At 41.2% G+C, this 19749-nt stretch overlaps 1 protein-coding gene across 3 annotated transcripts in view; it reads left to right on the forward strand.

Annotated features, from left to right (window-relative positions):
* Positions 1-6424: 6424 nt before the first annotated feature.
* Positions 6425-19749, forward strand: part of RGS7BP (regulator of G protein signaling 7 binding protein) — a 166973-nt gene continuing 153648 nt past the window's right edge. For 2 of the 3 annotated variants that reach the window (XM_049864557.1, XM_049864574.1), the window contains exons 1-2: positions 6425-7207; positions 8111-8277. In XM_049864557.1, coding sequence (XP_049720514.1) covers positions 7043-7207; positions 8111-8277 — 332 coding nt within the window. In that variant the 5' untranslated portion in view covers positions 6425-7042. Of the gene's footprint in view, positions 7208-7517; positions 7525-8110; positions 8278-19749 lie in introns of those variants that run through there. The other variant, XM_049864567.1, reaches the window with a different exon arrangement.

The following is a 19749-nucleotide window of genomic DNA, read 5'->3' on the forward strand; positions in this document are numbered from 1 at the left end:
CAACATCGAATACCTTTGCGTAGTCAATAAAACACAGATAAACATTTTCTGGAATTCTCTTTTTTCAGCCAGGATCCATCTGATGTCAGCAATAGTATCCCTCCTTCCACATCCTCTTCTGAATCGGGCTTGAATTTCTGACAGTTCCCTGTCAACGGACTGCTGCAGCCATTTGTTATCTTCAGCAAAATTTTATTTGTGTGTCATATTAATGGTATTGTTTGATAATTCCTGCATTCTGTTGGATCACCTCTGTTTGGAATAGGCACAAACATGAATCTCTTCCAATCAGTTTGCCAGGTAGCTAGTTTCCAAAATTCTTGACATAGACAGGTAAGTGCTCCCAATGCTGCATCCGTTTGTTGAAACATCTCAACTGGTACTCTGTCAATCCCTGAAGCCTTGATTTTTGCCAGTGCCTTCAGTGCAGTTTGGACTTCTTCCTTCAATACCATCAGTTCTTGATCGTAGACTACCTCCTGAGATGGAAGAATGTCAACCAGTTCTTTTTGGTACAGTGACTCTATGTATTCCTCCCATCTTCTTTTGATGCTTCCTGCATCATTTAGTATTTTCTCCATAGAATCCTTCAATATTGCAACTCCATAGGGTTTCAAGGCTGATTTTTTGGGAATAGATGGCCAGGCCTTTCTTCTGAGAAGCATCTGGGTAGACTTCAGCTTCCAACCTTTGGGTTAGCAGCTTTGCTAGTTAATTATTTGTACCACTCAGATATTCCGTTATATTCAGGACTCTTGATTGCAAATGGTAGTAATCTAACTCAAATTGATTTAATTTAAAAGGGAATTTCTTGGTCTACCTAACTGAACTTGTAGGTGTAGTTTGACTTAAGGCAGAGACTGGATTCATGTGCTCAAAAATAACACTAGGAATCAATCTTTATCTCATCGGTCTTCTTTCCTGTGGGTTGACTATATAGCAAGCTGTCTACCTTGTGTGGCAAAGGTGACCACCAAAACTCCAGGATTTCCTCTTACCAGTGGAACCCAATGGAAAAAACTCTTAATGTTACATTGAAATATATAAAATTGTCATTTATGCATTTCAAAAATGGCTGAATAGTGGCAATTTCATATATTTTAGCCTAAAAGTTCCAGAAATAGTCCCAGGGCTAAAGCTCATTTGTCCATCCAGCTCAGATTTCTTACCCATTATTAAACCAATCACTATGGTCATTGGGGATGCAGTATTCTTTTTGGCCAGGCTAGAGTCACATGCCCACCCACAGAGCCATGTGGACAAAAGTGAAGAAGCACTGATTTCTAAAAGGAAATACAAGTTCTATCATCAAAAAAAAAAAAAAAAAAAAGAATAAAAACTGAGGAGGCAAAATACCAGATACTCACTGTGTATATATTATAGACACCAAAGGTGGAAATTTCCTGTGAAGGGAATGGATCCTAAACTTCAGGGAACCTCACTTGCATAGGCTACTTCCAAGACAATGTATCTAGTTTTGTACTTAAAATTTTGAATTCTTTTTTTTAAAGAGGGGTCCCCAAATTGTATAAACCTCAGGACCAATAAAACTTGAATCTACTGATAAAACACTCAAAAATATTTGTGAAATTAGTAAATAAATGTTCCCAATGTATTCTACTTCCTCCTGTTTTTAGTGGAAATAAACCGCTTGTTGTTTTGGGTTTAGCTTATTCACTAAATTCTTCATAATAATGTAATCTCTTATCTCTTGACACCAACCAAAAACAACTTCATCATTCCCTCCAAAACTCCCCAACTTCTTATAGCCCAGCATCTGTGCTTTTCTCTGCCTCTGTCACAGACCCACACAAACATGGTTACTTTTCATTGCTTTACCCTCCTGGAGAAACCTGCCTCCCAGTATTTCTTTTCATGAGAAAAGCTCAGTTGGAGGTGTTCATCGCTGGGTCTCACTGTGGTTTCTTATATCACCAATTCAAAATAACTTATCAGTGGCTCATATAATCCTTTAAAAAATTTTTCAGATCAAAATTAATTCTCTAAAGCTAACAGAAAGAACATGCAATGTAAGGTAGACCTTTCACTGGAGTAGAATTTGAACATGATCTGGGTCAGAGCCACAAAAAAAACCTATAAAAAACCAAAACCACTGCCATCGAGTGAATTACAATTCTTAGTGACCTTATAGGACAGAGCAGAACTGCCCCAAAGGGTTACAGTCTTGGAAACTCTATGAGGCAGTTCTACTCTGTTCCATAAGTTTGCTAAGAGAATCAACTCAACGGCAGTGGGTTTGGTTTTTTATAGGTATATGGCTTTGACCCAAATCACATTCAAATTTTCATGCAATGTAGCCATAGTGGCACAGTGGTTTAAGCGATGATTGCTAGCCCAAAAATTGGCGGTTGGAAACTACCAGTGGCTCTGCGAGAGAAAGACATGGCGGTCTGCTTCTGCAGAGATTTACAGCCTCAGAAACACTATGGGGTGGCTATGAGTCAGAATTGACTTAACGCTAGTGGTTTTTTTTTCTTTTTTTTAATCTTTATGGAAGCAGATTGCCATATCTTTTTCTGGGGAAGTGGCTGGTGGGTTCAAATTATCGACCTTTTGATTAGTAACTGAGTGCTTAACCACTGCACCATCAGGGCTCCCTCCATATACCCATAGAGGACCTATCATCAGGGTTGCACGAAAATCAGGCCTAGATAACCAGAAAATGTTCTCGTATTGTTGGAATTTCCAACTGTGCTTTACCCTTCTACTTAGCAGTCAGACAGCCCCAAGAATGTAAATTCATGCTGTTGTGAATGTGGGGGAAGGTGAGGGAACTAAGCCTGCCTGCTGCTATTCTGATTACAGCATTTGTCCCTGGGAGAGAAGCTCTGGGACTGATGCTATTTTTCTCCCATCTCAGGAAAGTGGCTTGGACTGTGTATCAGGGAAGGCCAAGGGACACCTGCAAATGACAATTTCCTCTTCATCCCCCAATGGATTTCCAAGTCTGTAGTCCTTCAAACATGACATTGCCTTTGACCCATTTATTCCCTTTTTTCCTCCGCCTCTCCCACCTCCTGCAAATACTATGGCATAGAAACAGGGCAGTGCAATTGCGTTGCCTTCTTTCTTCTAATTTGTTAAAATTGTCTCTAGGCAGAAGAAAGGGGGAGTAGAAACCAGATGGTTGTAGCTGGAGTAGAAACCTACTACTGAAAAGCTTTGAAATGCTCAAATCTGATGGCAGTTATTATTTTTCAGCAGGGAAGGGGGCTGCAATAAAAGAGGAGTGAGAACATTTCCAGCAGACTGACCTCCAGTATCATGTTCTCTCCATCCTATGTCTATGTACACATGAAACACAGCCCCTTTTCTTTATTCTCCAAAGCACTACCTACCACTGGGTATATAGCAGGCTTTTCTTGAGGATTCAAAAGGGGGTGCAGTCAGTGGTAATGAAAGGGATTCATATCACAGGACTTCAAACAACTGATAAGTAAGCATTATCCATCCCTCCTTAAAATCTTTTAGCCCCTTCTGTTCCTTTTTCTCATTACCATCCCCATCACCTCCATCACTTCCCAAGTCCCAGTCTCCTAATATGTTCCTCAACCTCTCCTCCTCTCTACGCATATGAAGTAGAAAATTGAGACTGAGGGAAAGGACAGAGAGCTGGCTAAGGGTTAACCTCTTTATCTTCCTACCTTTGGATAGGTTCAGCCAACAAAAGAGCCCTTTCACCCTGGTCTGGGGGCCATCAAAACACCTAGAGGAGAGCAGCACACAGAAGTCTGGGGGTGGGGCTGATCTCCCCCTTACCCACCCCCCCCACACACACTCTTTGACAGCAACCACTGACTGTCAATCTTTTGTGAAGTACTATGCAAATACAGCTGAATATCCAATTAGATAAAACCAAAAACCAAACCCATTGCCAATTCTGAGTTATTCATTTAGATATCCACACCAGTATGTTTACCTGTTCTCGATAAAAAAAATTCTGGAGCTACCATCCTTAGGTGTTAGCCTTCTTGGCTATTTCTGGCCCTCCCTCCCTGTGCATTCTCCATATCCCGTTGAGAGATTGACCAGAAACACTTGATTTGTTTTTCATCAGGCTTTTTAACACATAACTAGTTCCCTGTGGCAGACCCCTTTATCTGCCCCCTCTAAACAGATCATTCATGAGACCAATTGTTCTCACAGCATTAGAGTTGAATGTCCACTCCACTTCCTCTTCCTCCCTGCGGGATCTCTGGATGTCAGAGGTAAAAAAAAAAAAAAAAAGGTGACCTTAAACAGCCCAGAATTCACCCCATTCCTTTTCATGCTTGTGTCCTCGCTACTTTTTCCTGGCATGCTTCCATTGGTATCTGGGTCATTGTTGTTGTTGTTGTTAGATGCCGTCGAGTAAGTTCCGAAACACTGCCCGGTCCTGCGCCATCCTTAAAATTGTTATGCCTGTGCCCGTTGTTGCAGCCACTGTGTCAATCCATCTTGTTGAGGGGTCTTCCTCTTTTCCGCTGACCCTGTACTTTACCAAGCATGATGTCCTCCAGAGACTGACCCCTCCGCACAACATGTCCAAAGTAGGTGAGATGACAGTCTCCCCATCCTTGCTTCCAAGGAGCATTCTGGTTGTACTTCTTCCAAGACAGATTTGTTCGTTCTTTTGGCAGTCCATGGTATATTCAACATTCTTTGCCAACACCACAATTCAAAAGCACCAATTCTTCTTTGGTCTTCCTTCCAGCTTTCACATGCATATGAGGCAATTGAAAACACTATGGCTTGCCTCAGAAGCACGTTAACCTTCAAGGTGACGTCTTTGCTTTTCAACCCTTTAAAGAAGTCCTTTGCAGCAGATTTGCCCAATGCAATGTGTCTTTTGATTTCTTGACTGCTGCTTCCATGGGTGCTGATTGTGGATCCAAGTAAGATGAAATCCTTGACAACTTCAGTGTGATCAGGAACTGATGGTACTGAGGGAAGAAGTCCAAGCTGAACTGAAAGCATTGGTGAAGAACAACGCTTCAGGAATTGACAGAATATCAATTGAAATGTTTCAACAAATGGATGCAGCACTGGAAGTGCTCATTAGTCTATTGCAAGAAATTTGGAAGACAGCTACCTGGCCAACCAACTGGAAGAGATCGTTATTTATGCCTAGTCCCAAGAAAGGTGATCCAACCAAATGCGGAAATTATTGAACAATATCATTAATATCACATGCAAGGAAAATTTTGCTGAAGATCATTCAAAAGCGGCTGCAGCAATATATCCACAGGGAAATGTCAGAAATTCAGGCTGGATTCAGAAGAGGCCATGGAACCAGGGGTGGATCCTCGCTGAAAGCAGAGAATACCAGAAGGATATTTATTGACTATACAAAGGCATTCAACTGTGTGCATCATAACAAATTATGGATAATGTTGTGAAGAATGGGAATTCCAGAACACTTAATCGTGCTCATGAGGAACCTCTACATAGATCAAGGGGCAGTTGTTTGGACAGAAGAAGGGGATACTGAGTGTTTTAAAGTTAGGAAAGTTGTGTGTCAGAGTTGTATCCTTTCACCATACCTATGCAATCTGTATGCTGAGCAAATAATCCGAGAAGCTGTACTATATGAAGAAGAACGGGGCATCAGGACTGGAGGAAGACTCATTAACAACCTGCTTTATGCAAATGACACAACCTTGCTGAAAGTGAAGAGGACTTGAAGCACTTATTGATGAAGATCAAAGACCACAGCCTTCACTATGGATTACACCTCAACATAAAGAAAACAGAAATCCTCACAACTGGACCAATAAGCCACACCATGATAAATGGAGAAAAAATTGAAGTTGTCAAGGATCTGGGTCATTAATGTCCGATAAAGGACACAGGGTCATTTTTGAGGTCCAGCAAGGCCTGTTGGCTCTTACTTGCTCAAGTTATTATTGGGAAACTCTCAGAGCTGGGTCCCGAGATCCTAGAATTCAAGATCAAGGGCTTTATTAGTTGAAGTGGGATGTGGATGAGGACCAATTTGACTGAACTTCTGTGTATTCTGCCCCACGCACCCACCTACACTGAACAAAGATAAAACAAAAAACAGGGAAACAAGGCTTTTCTTTTCCCTTACCAAGAGCTCTTCCATTTGAGGCAAAAACCTAGTTCTGGGTTTTGATAATCTGTGGCCCCAGACAGTTCCAGAAGGTAAGGGCCTCAGGTCCACACACTGGTTTATTTGAAATCCGTGTTTAGGTCCCAGCATGTGGCAATGTGCTCCACTCTGATGACACTTTTCCTTTCTAATAATAGAGCAGATGAAGTAATATTGCAATTGATGTTCTCGGGCATTTGATTGGATAAGTGCATAAACGCGGAGGCGGGGAGGGCTGTATGGACGGATCACATTAGTATTCGGTCCTATCAATATGCGGGACTGGGAACAACGTCAGTCGGACCGATTCTCTGCGTCTGCCAGTCCCGCCACGGATTCATTTGGGATCCTCTAACTGATGAACCCATAGAGACGAAGGATCAAGGCAGCCGATTACAGCCAATTGCTTGCTTCGGAAACGGCCAGCCCTTCCAGGCCTGTCTACTGGGGAGGGAGGGGAAAGACAAACCGAGCGTCGCTGCTGGGAGACATTAAAGCAAGAGCGACACCCCTCCACCCCCCACCTTGCAGCGCAGGCTTTGAAATCTGCTCCCCCATCTGAATGGAAACTCGAAGTCGCTGGGCGGCGCGTTCCTTCTCTCCCAGCCTTGCAATCCATGCCGAAGGGAAGGCGGTGCGAGCCCGCGCCAGCGCCCAGCTCCCGGGACAGGGCCCGCAATGCTGCTGAGCAGAACTTGATCGAGCCCCTTCCTCGCTGCTAGTGGAAGCGATGCTGCACTGCACAGCTAACGCTTCCCCCGCTCTCCTTCAAGCTGAAGGTTACCCACCCGCGCAGCCAACCTCAACCCTGTGAGCGGCGCGTCTCTTGTCCCCGCTCCGGCTACTTGGCCGCGGCGCGCAGGGCAACGACCGGGCCGCCGGCACCGGGGCGCACTGCACCAGCGGCTTGGGTTTAGTGGATGTGTGTGCATGAGTTCTGCACCGAATGGGCGCAGAAAGCGCCCCGGCCGGTCCACCCGCTCCTCGATCTTCCAGAGCAGCAAGACTCCGCTTCAGAGCGGGGATTGGGAGCGCAGGGGCAGCGGCTCCGAGAGCGCCCACAAAACCCAGCGAACCCTGGACGACTGCAAGATGGTGGGTGAAAACGGCGCTTTTTTTTTTTTTTTTTCTTTTTTGGTGAGGGGGTAGGGGAGTCGTGTATGTTAATCGTTTGCTTGAGTGCCAGCCACTCCTCCACCCTCAGCGCCTCTGTGCAGATCACGTGCACGTGCACTATTTTTAAACCTGTAGCCTTCAAATTCAGGGTGATACCCAGGTAGTGATGGCTCCGTGGAGGAAAGTGCCACGGCAAGGGTCTTGGGGGTCAGCGGCTGCAGGTCGCGGTTCTCTCCTCAGAGAATGGTGAACGCAAAGAACACAGAGAACTGGCTAGCTCATCCGAGAGCGAGGAGGTGGGGGTGCTGCCTTTGTGGGGAGACAGTAGCAAACAAACCCAAAGAGTGCGCTGGCCGCTGTGGTGAGGACGAAGGTTCCAGCTGAAGGCTGTGGCGGGTCTTCCTGTCAGTCTCCAAAACCGGAGAGGTTCAGTGGCCCGGCAGGAAGTGAATGGTTTGCCTGTTACGTTCTCGGTTTGATTTTTATCCCCGTGCAACTTCAAATTCGTATCCAACCTCCTCGCAGAAGTAGAGGGGAACGTCTATGCTGGAGCTCCCAGAATCTTTCTCTGTAGACCTGGGAGTGGCATGTTAGGTCTCCAAATATGCTCTTGCTCTTCAGAAACAGTCTGAACTGATGGGGGACAGTAGGTCTGGAAATAGAGCTTCCATAATAGAGCTTGCTGTGATGAAAAATCAACACTTGCCTTGGATAAAAACAACTTGCTGTCTTTGTGGCTTAAGCTTTAAAGAGTTTGTAGTCTCCTTAGCTGGAGATTTGGGGGCATGGATCAGGGGTCAGCTAAGGCCCCTGTTTATGCGCATGAAGTAGGAAACTTTCTAATGATAAGTGTTTAGTGAAAGAAATTTGCTTCTTTTGCAGCTTGTTCAAGAGTTCAACACACAAGTGGCCCTGTACCGAGAATTGGTCATTTCTATTGGGGATGTCTCGGTCAGCTGCCCCTCACTCCGGGCAGAAATGCACAAGACAAGAACCAAAGGCTGTGAAATGGCCCGTCAGGCACATCAAAAACTTGCAGCCATCTCCGGGTAGGAGACTCTTGACACTGTTTGGTAATTCATATAAATAATGCACGGTTGTTGGCAGATCTTTTTGGTGGCAAAGGCCTCAGAGTGGGTTTCTACAAATCTGGGGTTTTTAACTGATCACCCTGAGATCAAGGTTCTCTAAAAAAAGCTAAAAACAAACTGTTTGCCAAATCATTATCCAAAAGCTCTGTGATTTTTGTGTATACTTTGAAGTTTTTGGTCATTAAGTGTGTTTTAAAAAATTAGCTTTCAGTATGCTAGCCATATACTGGAATTTTGGGCTCACCATTCTTTGCTGACTGTTTGATGAAACTAAAGTTAAATCATCATGTTTCAAGATGATTTTGTCATGTGCTGCTGAATAAAAGGCCTGTGCGGTAGAGGAGAAAATCTTTGCTAAATCCCAGATTTACTAAACTATTTATACCATCAGATAAATTCCTATGATAATGCTTAAAATAAAATCCTTAAAATAAAGTCTTGGTTATAAATTCTGTTTTCACTATAGTGATATGAAAAGGAAGTTTAAACATTAAAAAAACGAAAAGATAAACAACTTTTTGAACATGGGGGAACTCACAAATCTAACTAAACTTAAGCTGTTGATGCCCCCAAATTATTTTTATTTGTTTTTTATTACACTTATGGGTTCCCAAGACTATTTTAGGTGATAACATAGTGAGGAGAAATGTGTCTCTTGGGACCCCATCAGTTTCTTCTGATCTCTCAATATTGGGAGGAAAGTTAGCCATAAATTTTGTTAACTGTTCCTATTTTCAATGTAAGTACTTGCAGCAAAGAGACACAGAAATCCTTACATAAATACATTAACGGAAGTGCCCAATTAGTCTCTATATAGCTCTCATTTGTTTATCCGTGTGAATATGATTTTATCATAATAGAAGCTCAAATTAGTCAGGCACACTTGCTAATATTGCAGACTAATCACTGGTAGGGAATATACCTAATTTACCAATTTGAGAGTATCACTCTTGGTTACATTTAATGCGATAATATGTATAGTGACTATTATTAGTATGTAAAGATAACAAAGCCATTGCTGCATCTTCTAATAACTAGTTTACATTTGACAACAGTTATTTTATGCTATAGATAAAGATACACTGTGCTAATCTCCTTGAAGTGAGGGCTAAATAAAATATGCTCCAAACCTATTTTATTTAGTAGAAATATTAAGGAGCGTTATCCTTTTCTTTTTTTAACTATGCTTAATAGGAAGTGAAGCTGGGAGCATCACTGGCAGTGGAGGTGGTGGGAAATTCAGGGAAGAAATGCACCTGTGACAAATCCCAAATAAGAAGGGAAGAGAAATAGCCAAAAACATGAAGGGAGCAGCAGCGGCCGTGACTCCTAACCACTATGCCACCAGGTCTCCTGAAGGGGAGCGGTGGTGGATTAAAAGCTGTAGAGAAATAATGATTCAGAAAGAAGTGCAAGTTTAGAACAGAAAACTTTACACTCAGGGCTAAGGGGTAGAATCTTTGTAAACTTTGTGTCCAAGAGTTACATCCGGGATCCATTTAAGTTGGGACTCAAATAGATGACATGTCCTAATCAGAGAAGGTGGACTAGAGAAACAAACAAGGACTTCAAGTCAGTCTGTTTTGCTACACACTTAAAATTCAAGTTCTTCCAAAGGTTTAGGGAGGAAAGAATCTGAAACTATTGGTCAAAGGAGAGTTTTGAGGACTTGAGGTGGATTTTATTTACACCTAGGTTCATTGCCCTTTACTATTTGATTGCATCTTATCTGAGGGCTGATGTTAATGAGGGCAGTTTTATAAGAGTGAGTGGGGTAAATATGGTGTTTTAGAACTCTGAAAAGTTAGACCAACTCCATAAAATGTTCTAGGGTAGAATTTGACACATTTTCCTCTTTGAAATAATTAAGTTTAACGTTCTTTATGAAAAATGACAGCAGTGTAATTGGAGGAAATCCCTTTAGTCTTCACCATCTGGGTGCCATTAATAAAGGCTGTGATTCTTGTTGTGGAATTCTGTTTCTGATACTGCTTGTTTTGTGATCTCCCATTTCAAGCTTGATATGATGGCTGGTAGGGAGGCTGTAGGATTCAGTTTAAAGTTTGATCCAGGGGTGAGTTTTAGAAAAGCAAACGTTCTTGGTAAGTGCAGAAAGAAAGAATGGATTTCTTGAATGTTTGCTGGCACAATTCAACTAATTCATAGAACAATCCTCTGAGGGAAGGCTTATCATCCTTATTCTACAAATGAGTCTCAGAGAAGTTAAGGAACTTAACCACAAAGTCATACAACTAAGAAGTGGTAGAGCTGTGATTCAGCCCCAGGTTTATATGATTATGAAGTCCATGCTCTTTCCTCTGTGTAATGCTGCCATTCAAAAATGTATTATGTGTAAAGGAATGAAGTCCTGATACATGAAGCAATATAGATGAACCTCAAAAGCATTACACTAGGTGAAAGATGCCAGTCATAAAAGGCTCCATGTTATATGATTTAATTTATACGAAATGCCCAGAAAAAAATTCTAGAGACACAGAGTAGATTAGTGGTTGCCTAGGATTGGGGGTAGAAACAGGGAGTACCTGAAAATGAGTTTAAGGGATTTTGGGGGTGATGGAAATGTTCTGAAATTGGATTGTGGTGATGGCTATACAACTCTGTATAAAACAAACAAACAGAAAACCAAACCCATTGCTGTCGAGTTGATTCCAACTCATAGTGACCCTATAGGACAGAGTAGAACTGCCCTATATAGTTTCAAGGAACGCCTGGTGGGTTTGAACTGCCGACCTTTTGGTTAGCAGCAGTGCACTTAACCACTACACCACCAGGGTTTCCACAACTCTGTGTATTTACTAAGAATTATTGAATGGAACACTTAAAATGAATGAATTTTATGGTATATGAAATGCACCTCGATAAATCTGTGTTTTTATTTTTTAAGATATGGTAGCCATCACAATGATTAACACTTGGTCTTTCATTAGCTTTATTCATTTCTATATATGTTGTCTTTGATTAAAAGGATATGATCTATCGGGATAGAGTGAAATGAAATTTGGCTTTTTGTGCATCCATCAAGATGCCAGCCCTATAGTTGTCATCTGAATGACAAAGCTTTGCCTTGTATAGGAATTCAGGTAGGGGAAAGGCAGCACTCAAAGGAGTAAATGAATTCACTTACTTCTTACCAACCCAAACCCCCCTTCCCTGCCTGCTAGCTGGGTTTGGAACCAGAGAAGGCAGACAGGACAGGAGGAGGATGGGGTAAAAAGAGGATTAGGCAAGATAAATAGGAAGAGAAAAACAAGTTAGAATTAAACAAGTCACCAAATGCTGAGTCCTTTTCATCCCTGACCAGTTGAAACCCTCAAGGGATGGTAACCACAAGAGAAGAAAACTCAGACTATGTTCATCATTAATTGGCCCTGGGTAAGCTGTCTATCTTCACAGACACAATGGAAACGCGTTCTCAAATTGTGTGTTTCGATCAGCAGAAGTTGGCAGCCATAGCCTTTTCTTTCAAAGGCACCAGATGTTTTTGGACAGACTCAGCCAAGTGAATCCACTGTCTCTTCTGACTAGCTTGATTTACAAAAGTTTTTATATCTTCATGACTCTGATTCTATTCTAAACAGGCCTTAAAGGTCACTTGGTAGAGTGGTTCCCGAACTTTTTTTAACAGTAGAATTCTCTCCTCAATCTAAATGTGGAAAGCCAAATTCATAAGGCAAGTCAAACTGGAATTGCTTTGCTCTGGTGCATGCATGGGAAGGGGAGAGTTGTGAGCAGTAGGGAGAGAGTGGTCTGGTGCCCTGTGTCCTTGGAATTCCTTCCCAAAGTGAATTCTGAGGCACCTTCCCTTCAAGGAATCCTTCAGGCTCCATGGCACACAGAGTACTCAATCTCCTTGTTTTATATTTGAGGAATCTGAGGTTCAGGGGATTTAGGTGGCTTTAGAGACAACTTGGTAGAGTAAGAGTGAAGACTTTGAAGGCAGACCTAGGCTCAATCCTGGCTTTTGTGACCTTGGTGGAATTACTGAACTTTCTAAATGTCAATTCTCTCATCTGTAAACTAGAGGTTGTCATGCCCACTCATGGGGTAGTTGAGAGGATTAAGGGAGCCCAGTGCCCCCATGTAGATGGCATTCTGCCAGTCTGAGGCTGTTCTAAGAGAAGCTGGTCTCATTCCCTGGTCTAATGCCTGTTGCATTGACCACACCACCTCCAGAGCACAGCACACAGGGTAGAGGTGACCCAGATGAACCAGCATCCTCCAGCAACCCCTGGGAGTTTATGCTGGTGGGCTAGTGGTTAGGATTTTCATCCCCATGCTGACACTGTGGAGACCAGACCAAAGCTGTCTGTGCTGGACTGATCTTTCTTACACCACCACTTTCTGTTAGTAGCCACTGAAGAAATTCAAAATGTAGAAGAATTTACTCAAGATTTTTAAAATAAGATTTAAATATGATAATGTGAAAGACAGTACCGTGTGACAGGAAAGAGTATTGACTATAAGTTAATTAACCCGTTGCCATGGAGTGCATTCCGACAAAAGGAGCCCTGTGGTGCAGTGGTTAAGTGATCACCTGCTGACTCAAAGGTTGGTGGTTGGAACCTACCAGCTGCTCTTCAGGAGAAAGATGTGGCTGTCTGCTTCTGTAAAGGTTACAGCCATAGAAACCCTATGGGGCAGTTCTATGCTGTCCTATAAGGTCTCTATGAGAAGTCAGATTAGACTTGGAAAAATCCTGGCTCTACCACTAACTAGGGAGACAAGTGTGTATTAATGTGCACATTGTTTCAGAGTGGTGAGTGGCAGTAGTAGAGTGGTTAAATATATAGACTTTGAGGCCTGACTGCCAGTGTTCAAATCTTAGTGCTACCATTCATGAATGATATGACATTAGGTAAAGGTATTTTCCCTCTGTGCCTCAGTTTCCTAATCAGCAAAACAGAGTTAATTAATAATGGACCAAATTATATGGTATTGTGAGGATCGAGTAAGTTAACATTCATCAAACACTTTGAAGACTTTCTAGCATATAGTAAATTCTGTGTGTGTGATAGCTAATACTAAGTGCAGATTAGTATTATTATAATTACTGATAAGACATTTGAAATTCAGGTTATCAAGATACATTTATTTTAAAAACATTAATCTATCAAATATTTTTCCCAAAAATGTATTGGTTGGAATAATTCCTTGTTTACCTTGATTTCTTATATCATGTTCTAAGTTTTCTAGGTTGAGGTTTCCCAGATGGCTGTTATTATGGATTAAATTATGTCCACCCAAAATATGTGTTGTAAACCCCAACCTCTATGCCTAGTAAAAAATTCAATAGACAATGTACCCAGAATGCTTACCTTGCTTACCAGATCATATGTACTGAACAATTTCATGGTTTTCACCACGTCAAAGATTCTGCTTCTAGGTACAGCTGGCATCTCTCTCTCTTCCAACCCCACAGCACCTTCCTACAGAATCAAAGCATTTTTTCAAATTTACAATCCCTAACAGCGGCGGATTACCCAGTAAGCAAGGTAAGCATGGGTTTACTTGAGCTAATTTACTAATCTGTAGAGAACAAGTTCACTACAGATTAGTAGATGTGGTGCAACCGTGTGAAATTGTTCACTACAGATGATCTGGTAAGCAAGGTAAGCACCGTGCTTATGTGCTTATTGTATAATTCCCACCCCTGATGCCTGGAGTTACAATCCCATTTGGGAATGGCTTGTCTTTTTATGTTAATGAAGCAGGATTAGTGTAGGGTATATATTGAGTCAATCTCTCTTGAGATATAAAAAGAGATTAAACAAGCAAGCAAGGAAGCAGAGATGGGGTGAAAGAGATGCCAAGCCACATGAAGGTCACCCAGGGGCAGAAACTCAAAGAGACCAGGACCTTCCTCCAGAGCAGACAGAGAAAGCCTTCCTCTAGAGCCAGCACCATGAATCAGACTTCCAGCCTCCTAAACTGTGAGAAAATAAATTTCTGTTTGTTAAAGCTACTCACTTGTGGTATTTTTGTTATAGCAGCTCTAGATAACTAAGGTAGCTATCAAAAGGCCTTTTCTTGAATAACTTAAAATAATATGGAGGTGCGAGAGCTCAAAAATAGTTAAGCTTAGAAACATTTTCGTTGTATAAATCAACCTAGATTCTTCATAGATCATGTAACATTTATCTTTTGACCTAGTTCTGGTACAGACTGTGTGTCATTGGACAAGCTTGTTAAGTTCTCTGTACAATACAGTGAGAGGGTTGAAATGAATGACCTCTGAGTCTTCTGACTTCACCTTTCCAGTGTTCTATATTAATTCATGTAGAATTACATAGACTTTGTTTTCAGAGCTGAGGAAGGAAAAAATAAGCACCATGCAGGAAGTTTATTCCCAAAGTAATTTGTCAGGATGTGAACATACTAAGTTCACAAGAAGAATCTGAATTTTCTAATGGTTTTCTGGAGCAATGTGGTTTTCTGGAGCAATACCCTAGAGATCTAAAACCACAGATTCAGGTTTTTCTCTCCAGAAATTTTTTTCCTGACCAGCCGTGTTTATGTATTTCTTTTTTTTCTTCCATCTCTTTCTTCAATTTTTTTGTTTCATTTATTTTTTTATGATTCCTTTTTGATTTTTCTGCTCGTTTTTTTCTAGTCTCACTTCTAGCCAGTGTCTTGCCCGCTCCTTGTTCTGTTTGCCAGGGAGTTGCAAGGTGGGAGACTGAGGAGGAGAATAAAGAATAGAGACTTGCAGCTCAATCAGTAATGCTCACTCTCACCACTCTGGCTGAGGCAGCAGCAGTTATGTGGGGTGGTAGAATAGGAGAGTGTTGGTTTCGTATAGAGTTCTAGTCTTCCTTGTGGGAGATCCAGGCAATGCATCTGTCAGTGGCAGCCTCCATGTTGCTATGATGATAAACTGGTTTCAGCAGCGCTTCTAGACTAAGATGGACTTGGAAGAAAGGCCTGACAATCTACTTCTGTGAATCAGCCATGAAAACCCTGTGGATCACACCAATCCAATCCACAACCTATCATAGGGATGACACAGGACCAGGCAGCATTTCAATCTGTTGTGGTGGGGTCGCTGTGAATTGGGGGTGAGTCCACAGCAGCTAACAACAAGAGTAGGGGAAAAGAGCTTGATGACCACGGAGGCAGCTCTCTGTCTTCTTTGATCCACAGATGAAGGCCTTAGTTGGGCAGCAACAGCCTCTGCTATTAGTAAAAGAGGCCCGTGGTTAGCACACATGCCGTGCTTGCACTGTATCCTTTATTTCCCCTTTCTATCACAAATGTTTTTGCTTTTAAATTCGTACACTCACTGCTAGTCAAATAATGAAAGGCATGTTATACCTACACAAAAAGTATGTGCTATCCATCAGAGACAAGGATAGGAGAACAATTCTCTAGACCCGTCTGCAATAGAACTTGTACTTTGGGTTGTTTTGCCAAGCGTGGGTGGTGATCTGCCTAACCAAAACTCCCAGTGCCCAGTGTTTTATCATTTGAAAGATTGTAGCTAATAATCGGGGTGGTGTTTGCAACCGTTAATAGAACATTTTCGATATGAAATGGATGTGTTCACAAAGGTACTGAACCCTCAATATGGCTAGCACTCTGATGTAACCAATTTAGTTACTAGTATCTGAAGGTGGGGAGCCCCTGTGATGCAAATGGCTGACACACTCAGCTGCTGACCAAAAGACTGGCAGTTTAAGTTCACCCAGAGGTGCTGCAGAAGAAAGGCCTGAAGGCCGACTTCTGAAAAATCAGACCTTAAAAGCCTTGTGGAACACAGCTCTGCGCTGACACACACAAGGTCACCATGAGTCGGAATCAACTTGACAGCAACTGTTTTCATCTGAAGGTGGAACAAATATCCACCTGAAGGACAGAATGCTGGGAAGAGAAGGGGAGGCACTTGGTCAAACCACCAGTGAGACAGTCGCTTTCTCTGGTCTGGATGGAAGAATTGAGCAGGTAGTAGTTCCTCAGTGGAGCTCAGACTGCTGGTTAAGGACCCATAAGAATACTCTAGAGCAAGTGACAGGGTTCTAACTCACCCCAGATGGTTGCACAAGATGATAAATGTAATTAATATCACTGAATTGTGTTTGTAAAAAAATGTTGAAATAGGAAAGGTTTTATTTCATATATATAAATATATACTTACCACAATTAGAAATAAAAGTTTTAAAGTTTGGTACAATTTCCCCTAAAAGGTACCAGGGCAGTAAAGAGAAGCAGCTGCTTCTACTTCTGGACAAGAAATTCACAAGAGTCAGGGACATTTTGTTGTGCCAGAAAGTAAGGAAGACATCCAGTATAAATGGAGTCATGTCAGAGGGACATAGGAACTAACCTAAGGGACTCCCACTGACTAAAGATGGATAATTGGATTATCAAAAGGAATAAAAACTATAGTATAAAAATGCATGTGTTTACAATGAAATTAGAAAAATAAGACACCCCTTTGGTCACACACACACACACACAAGAAAGTGCTATTATTAGCAACTGAACTAAATGTGACTTGGAGTTTAGACAAGTGCCCTCCCATTGCCTATTAAAGTTTAGCCTTTGTCTGTTTTGAACAGATCTAATGACTTTCACCTTGTTGGTGTTTCTTAATAGATGTTCCAATTAGAGAGAAAATTAAATTTAAAATGACTTTAGGAAAATTCATTGTCACTTTATTATTTATACTGTGAAGTGCAGAGAGCAAGGCTGTGTCTTATTCATCTCTGCACCCTGAGTGCCAAGCTCAGTGATGGCTTCATATGTGCATCTTTTTTGTTCAGTTAGTTTGGCACTTTCAAGCCTATATTAAAAGAAACCATGTCTTGCCACAGACTAGTAAGGATTGAGAAATTAGAGTAGCTTACACGTTATGACAATTCTATCACATTTGATTCTTAATTTTTTTTTTCTGGTTTATAAATCTAAAACCAGGATGTCGGTTTTTAAATAACAGAGAACTTCAAGAGCATAGCTAAAACCAATTTCTAAAGAGTAGATTTTTATTATTACAATGAATCAGTGGGCAGTGTGTATTTTAGAATTACTCATAAAAAATTATGCTTAATTGAGGTTATTTGATAAAACTATCAGGGTAATATCTATCTGCTTGGTAGCTTTATATTGAATAATTAAATAATCATTTACCATTGAGATCACCTTTTAAAACCATTTTTAAACTTTCGCCCTTGATAGCTTAGTAGTATCTCATTCCAGAAAGATATCTATACGAAGCACATCTCTACAGCAGTAACTGTAATGCTACCCAATTTATTTCCTTTGCAAGACATGATTTTTTTTAAAGTAAACATCTCATGAAAAATATTTAATTGCTAATCTATATACATATATAGGGTGTGTATAAAGAAACACTAAATTTATTTGTGAAATGGACTCTTCTTAGGATAAAGTGCCAGAGTCTTTAAATAGAAGGGCTGATTTAGCAAATAAACGTTTCCAAACTAATGGAAAACTCTAGATACAATCAGATTGACAAAAATCAATACCTTTTGCAGCTGTAGATACGTAGAGAACTAGTAATCTATATCAATTTAAGAGTTCAAGCAAAAGGGGGAAATACGTACTAAGCCAGTGTATTCTTCAGTCACCAAGAATAAAAATCTTCAAGTTCCCTCCACCTCATGTCCCAAGAGTTATTAAGTCCTGTAGTGTTTTGTCTTTTGCAGTGTCTATTGTATGTCTCCTTATTTGTCCCATTTCTGTGGCCAACATCTTAGTTCAAAACTGTATCCCCTCAGGCCATCAACTCTTGCAGTATTAGTCCCCTTGCCTGAGGTCTCTCATCTCTTCTTTTCAACTTATTCACTAGATTCAGACTAATCCCCCTAAAACTCTCCTCAGATTATGTCATTGCTCTGCTTTAAAACTTCCAAAGATTCCCCATTGCCTAAATCAGAGTTTCTTCAAATGTAAGCCTGAGATCACCTGTATCACAATCACATGGGGTGCTCTCAGACCTGAAGAACCAAAAATTCCTGGGGAGTAAGGCCTAGAAATCTGAATTTTCAGCAAGAACCACCACACCCCCCAAGAGATTCCCAAACATGCTAAATATGAAGTCTACTGGCCTGAAACAATGATTCCAACTTCAGTTGCACATTGGAACTACCTGGGAAGCATTAAAAGAAAATATTGATGCTTGAGTGCCATCCTTAGAGTTTCTGATTTAATTGGTATGGGTTGTAGCCTAGGCACTGGGATATTTTTAAAAGCTCCCCAAATGAGACTCTATCAAAAAGGATCATATTTGGCTACATTTAGCAAAAAGCTCAAAATAGCAGTTACTTAAAGACATCAGGGTTTATTCTCTTACAAGAAGGAAGCCCTAGAGTGGGTAATCCAAAACTGGTGTGGCGGCTTCATGAAATCGTCGTTCTGTCACCCATTCTTAGTTTATGGCTTCCATCCTCAGTCTCGCTTTATGATATAAGATTACTGCAGAAGCTTCAGCTATCAGTTCAATTTCTAAACTAGAAGAAGGAAGAAAGGATGAAAGGCAAAAGGCCACACTTCCCACCTAGGTCAGCTCTCTGTAAGCAGTCCCACATAAAATTTCTTCCAAAATTGCATCACATGGTCACACCTAATTGCAAGGGAGACTGGGAAATATATTCTTTTGGCATTGCCATCTTAAATAAAACCAGAGCTTTATTACTAAGGAAAAGGGAGACAGTGGACACTGGGAGGCAATTCTGTCGTAGTACCCATCCTGCATTCCTGGATTTATCTTTTACCACTTAACTTTCAAGCTTGCCACTTATTCTAGCTGGCCTACTTTCTATTCTTAACATGTAAGTAACAGGATGACTATATTCTACTAGTCTATGTAGGTGGTTTCTATATATAAGGGGATACTCTTCATCCATTAAAAAAAAAAAAAATTCAGTCTCCTGAATGTCCAGGTCTTACTTGTAGTCTCACCATAGTCTGCTATATTCTTCAAAATGAAAACCAGAACAGAGGAAGCAAAAAGCAAAAGCTTTTTTAAAATGGACCCATTGAAGAGATATGAGGTTCAGGAACCTATTTCGGAAGGCAAGAAGTTAGGCAAGGTGCCTTCGAAAGGGCTTGCATACAACTTTCAGAACACAGTGTGTGAGATGGGAGAGGACCTGCAAAGAGTGAAAGCAGCGGCATGTCAGAAATCAATTAGAAAAAATCTGAGACTGAGTGGACACTTAAAAAAAAATTTTTAAACCACTTTTTATAAATTGAAGAAAAATGTCATAAAGGAGTTAAAATCTAATGAGCTATTAGCAATAAAAGGTGGGGAGGCAGCTGGGAAACTCAGGGAGGCAGGGTTTTCTAGATAAGAGAATAAGCTGCAAGATGATCTATGGTCAAGGTTTAAAAAAATAATGAGCTAATTAAGAGAAATTGAACTTGAAACTCATTAACCCGTATAAACAATGT

The sequence above is a fragment of the Elephas maximus genome, chromosome 2, assembly GCF_024166365.1.
Source record: "Elephas maximus indicus isolate mEleMax1 chromosome 2, mEleMax1 primary haplotype, whole genome shotgun sequence".
Lineage (NCBI taxonomy): Eukaryota > Metazoa > Chordata > Mammalia > Proboscidea > Elephantidae > Elephas > Elephas maximus.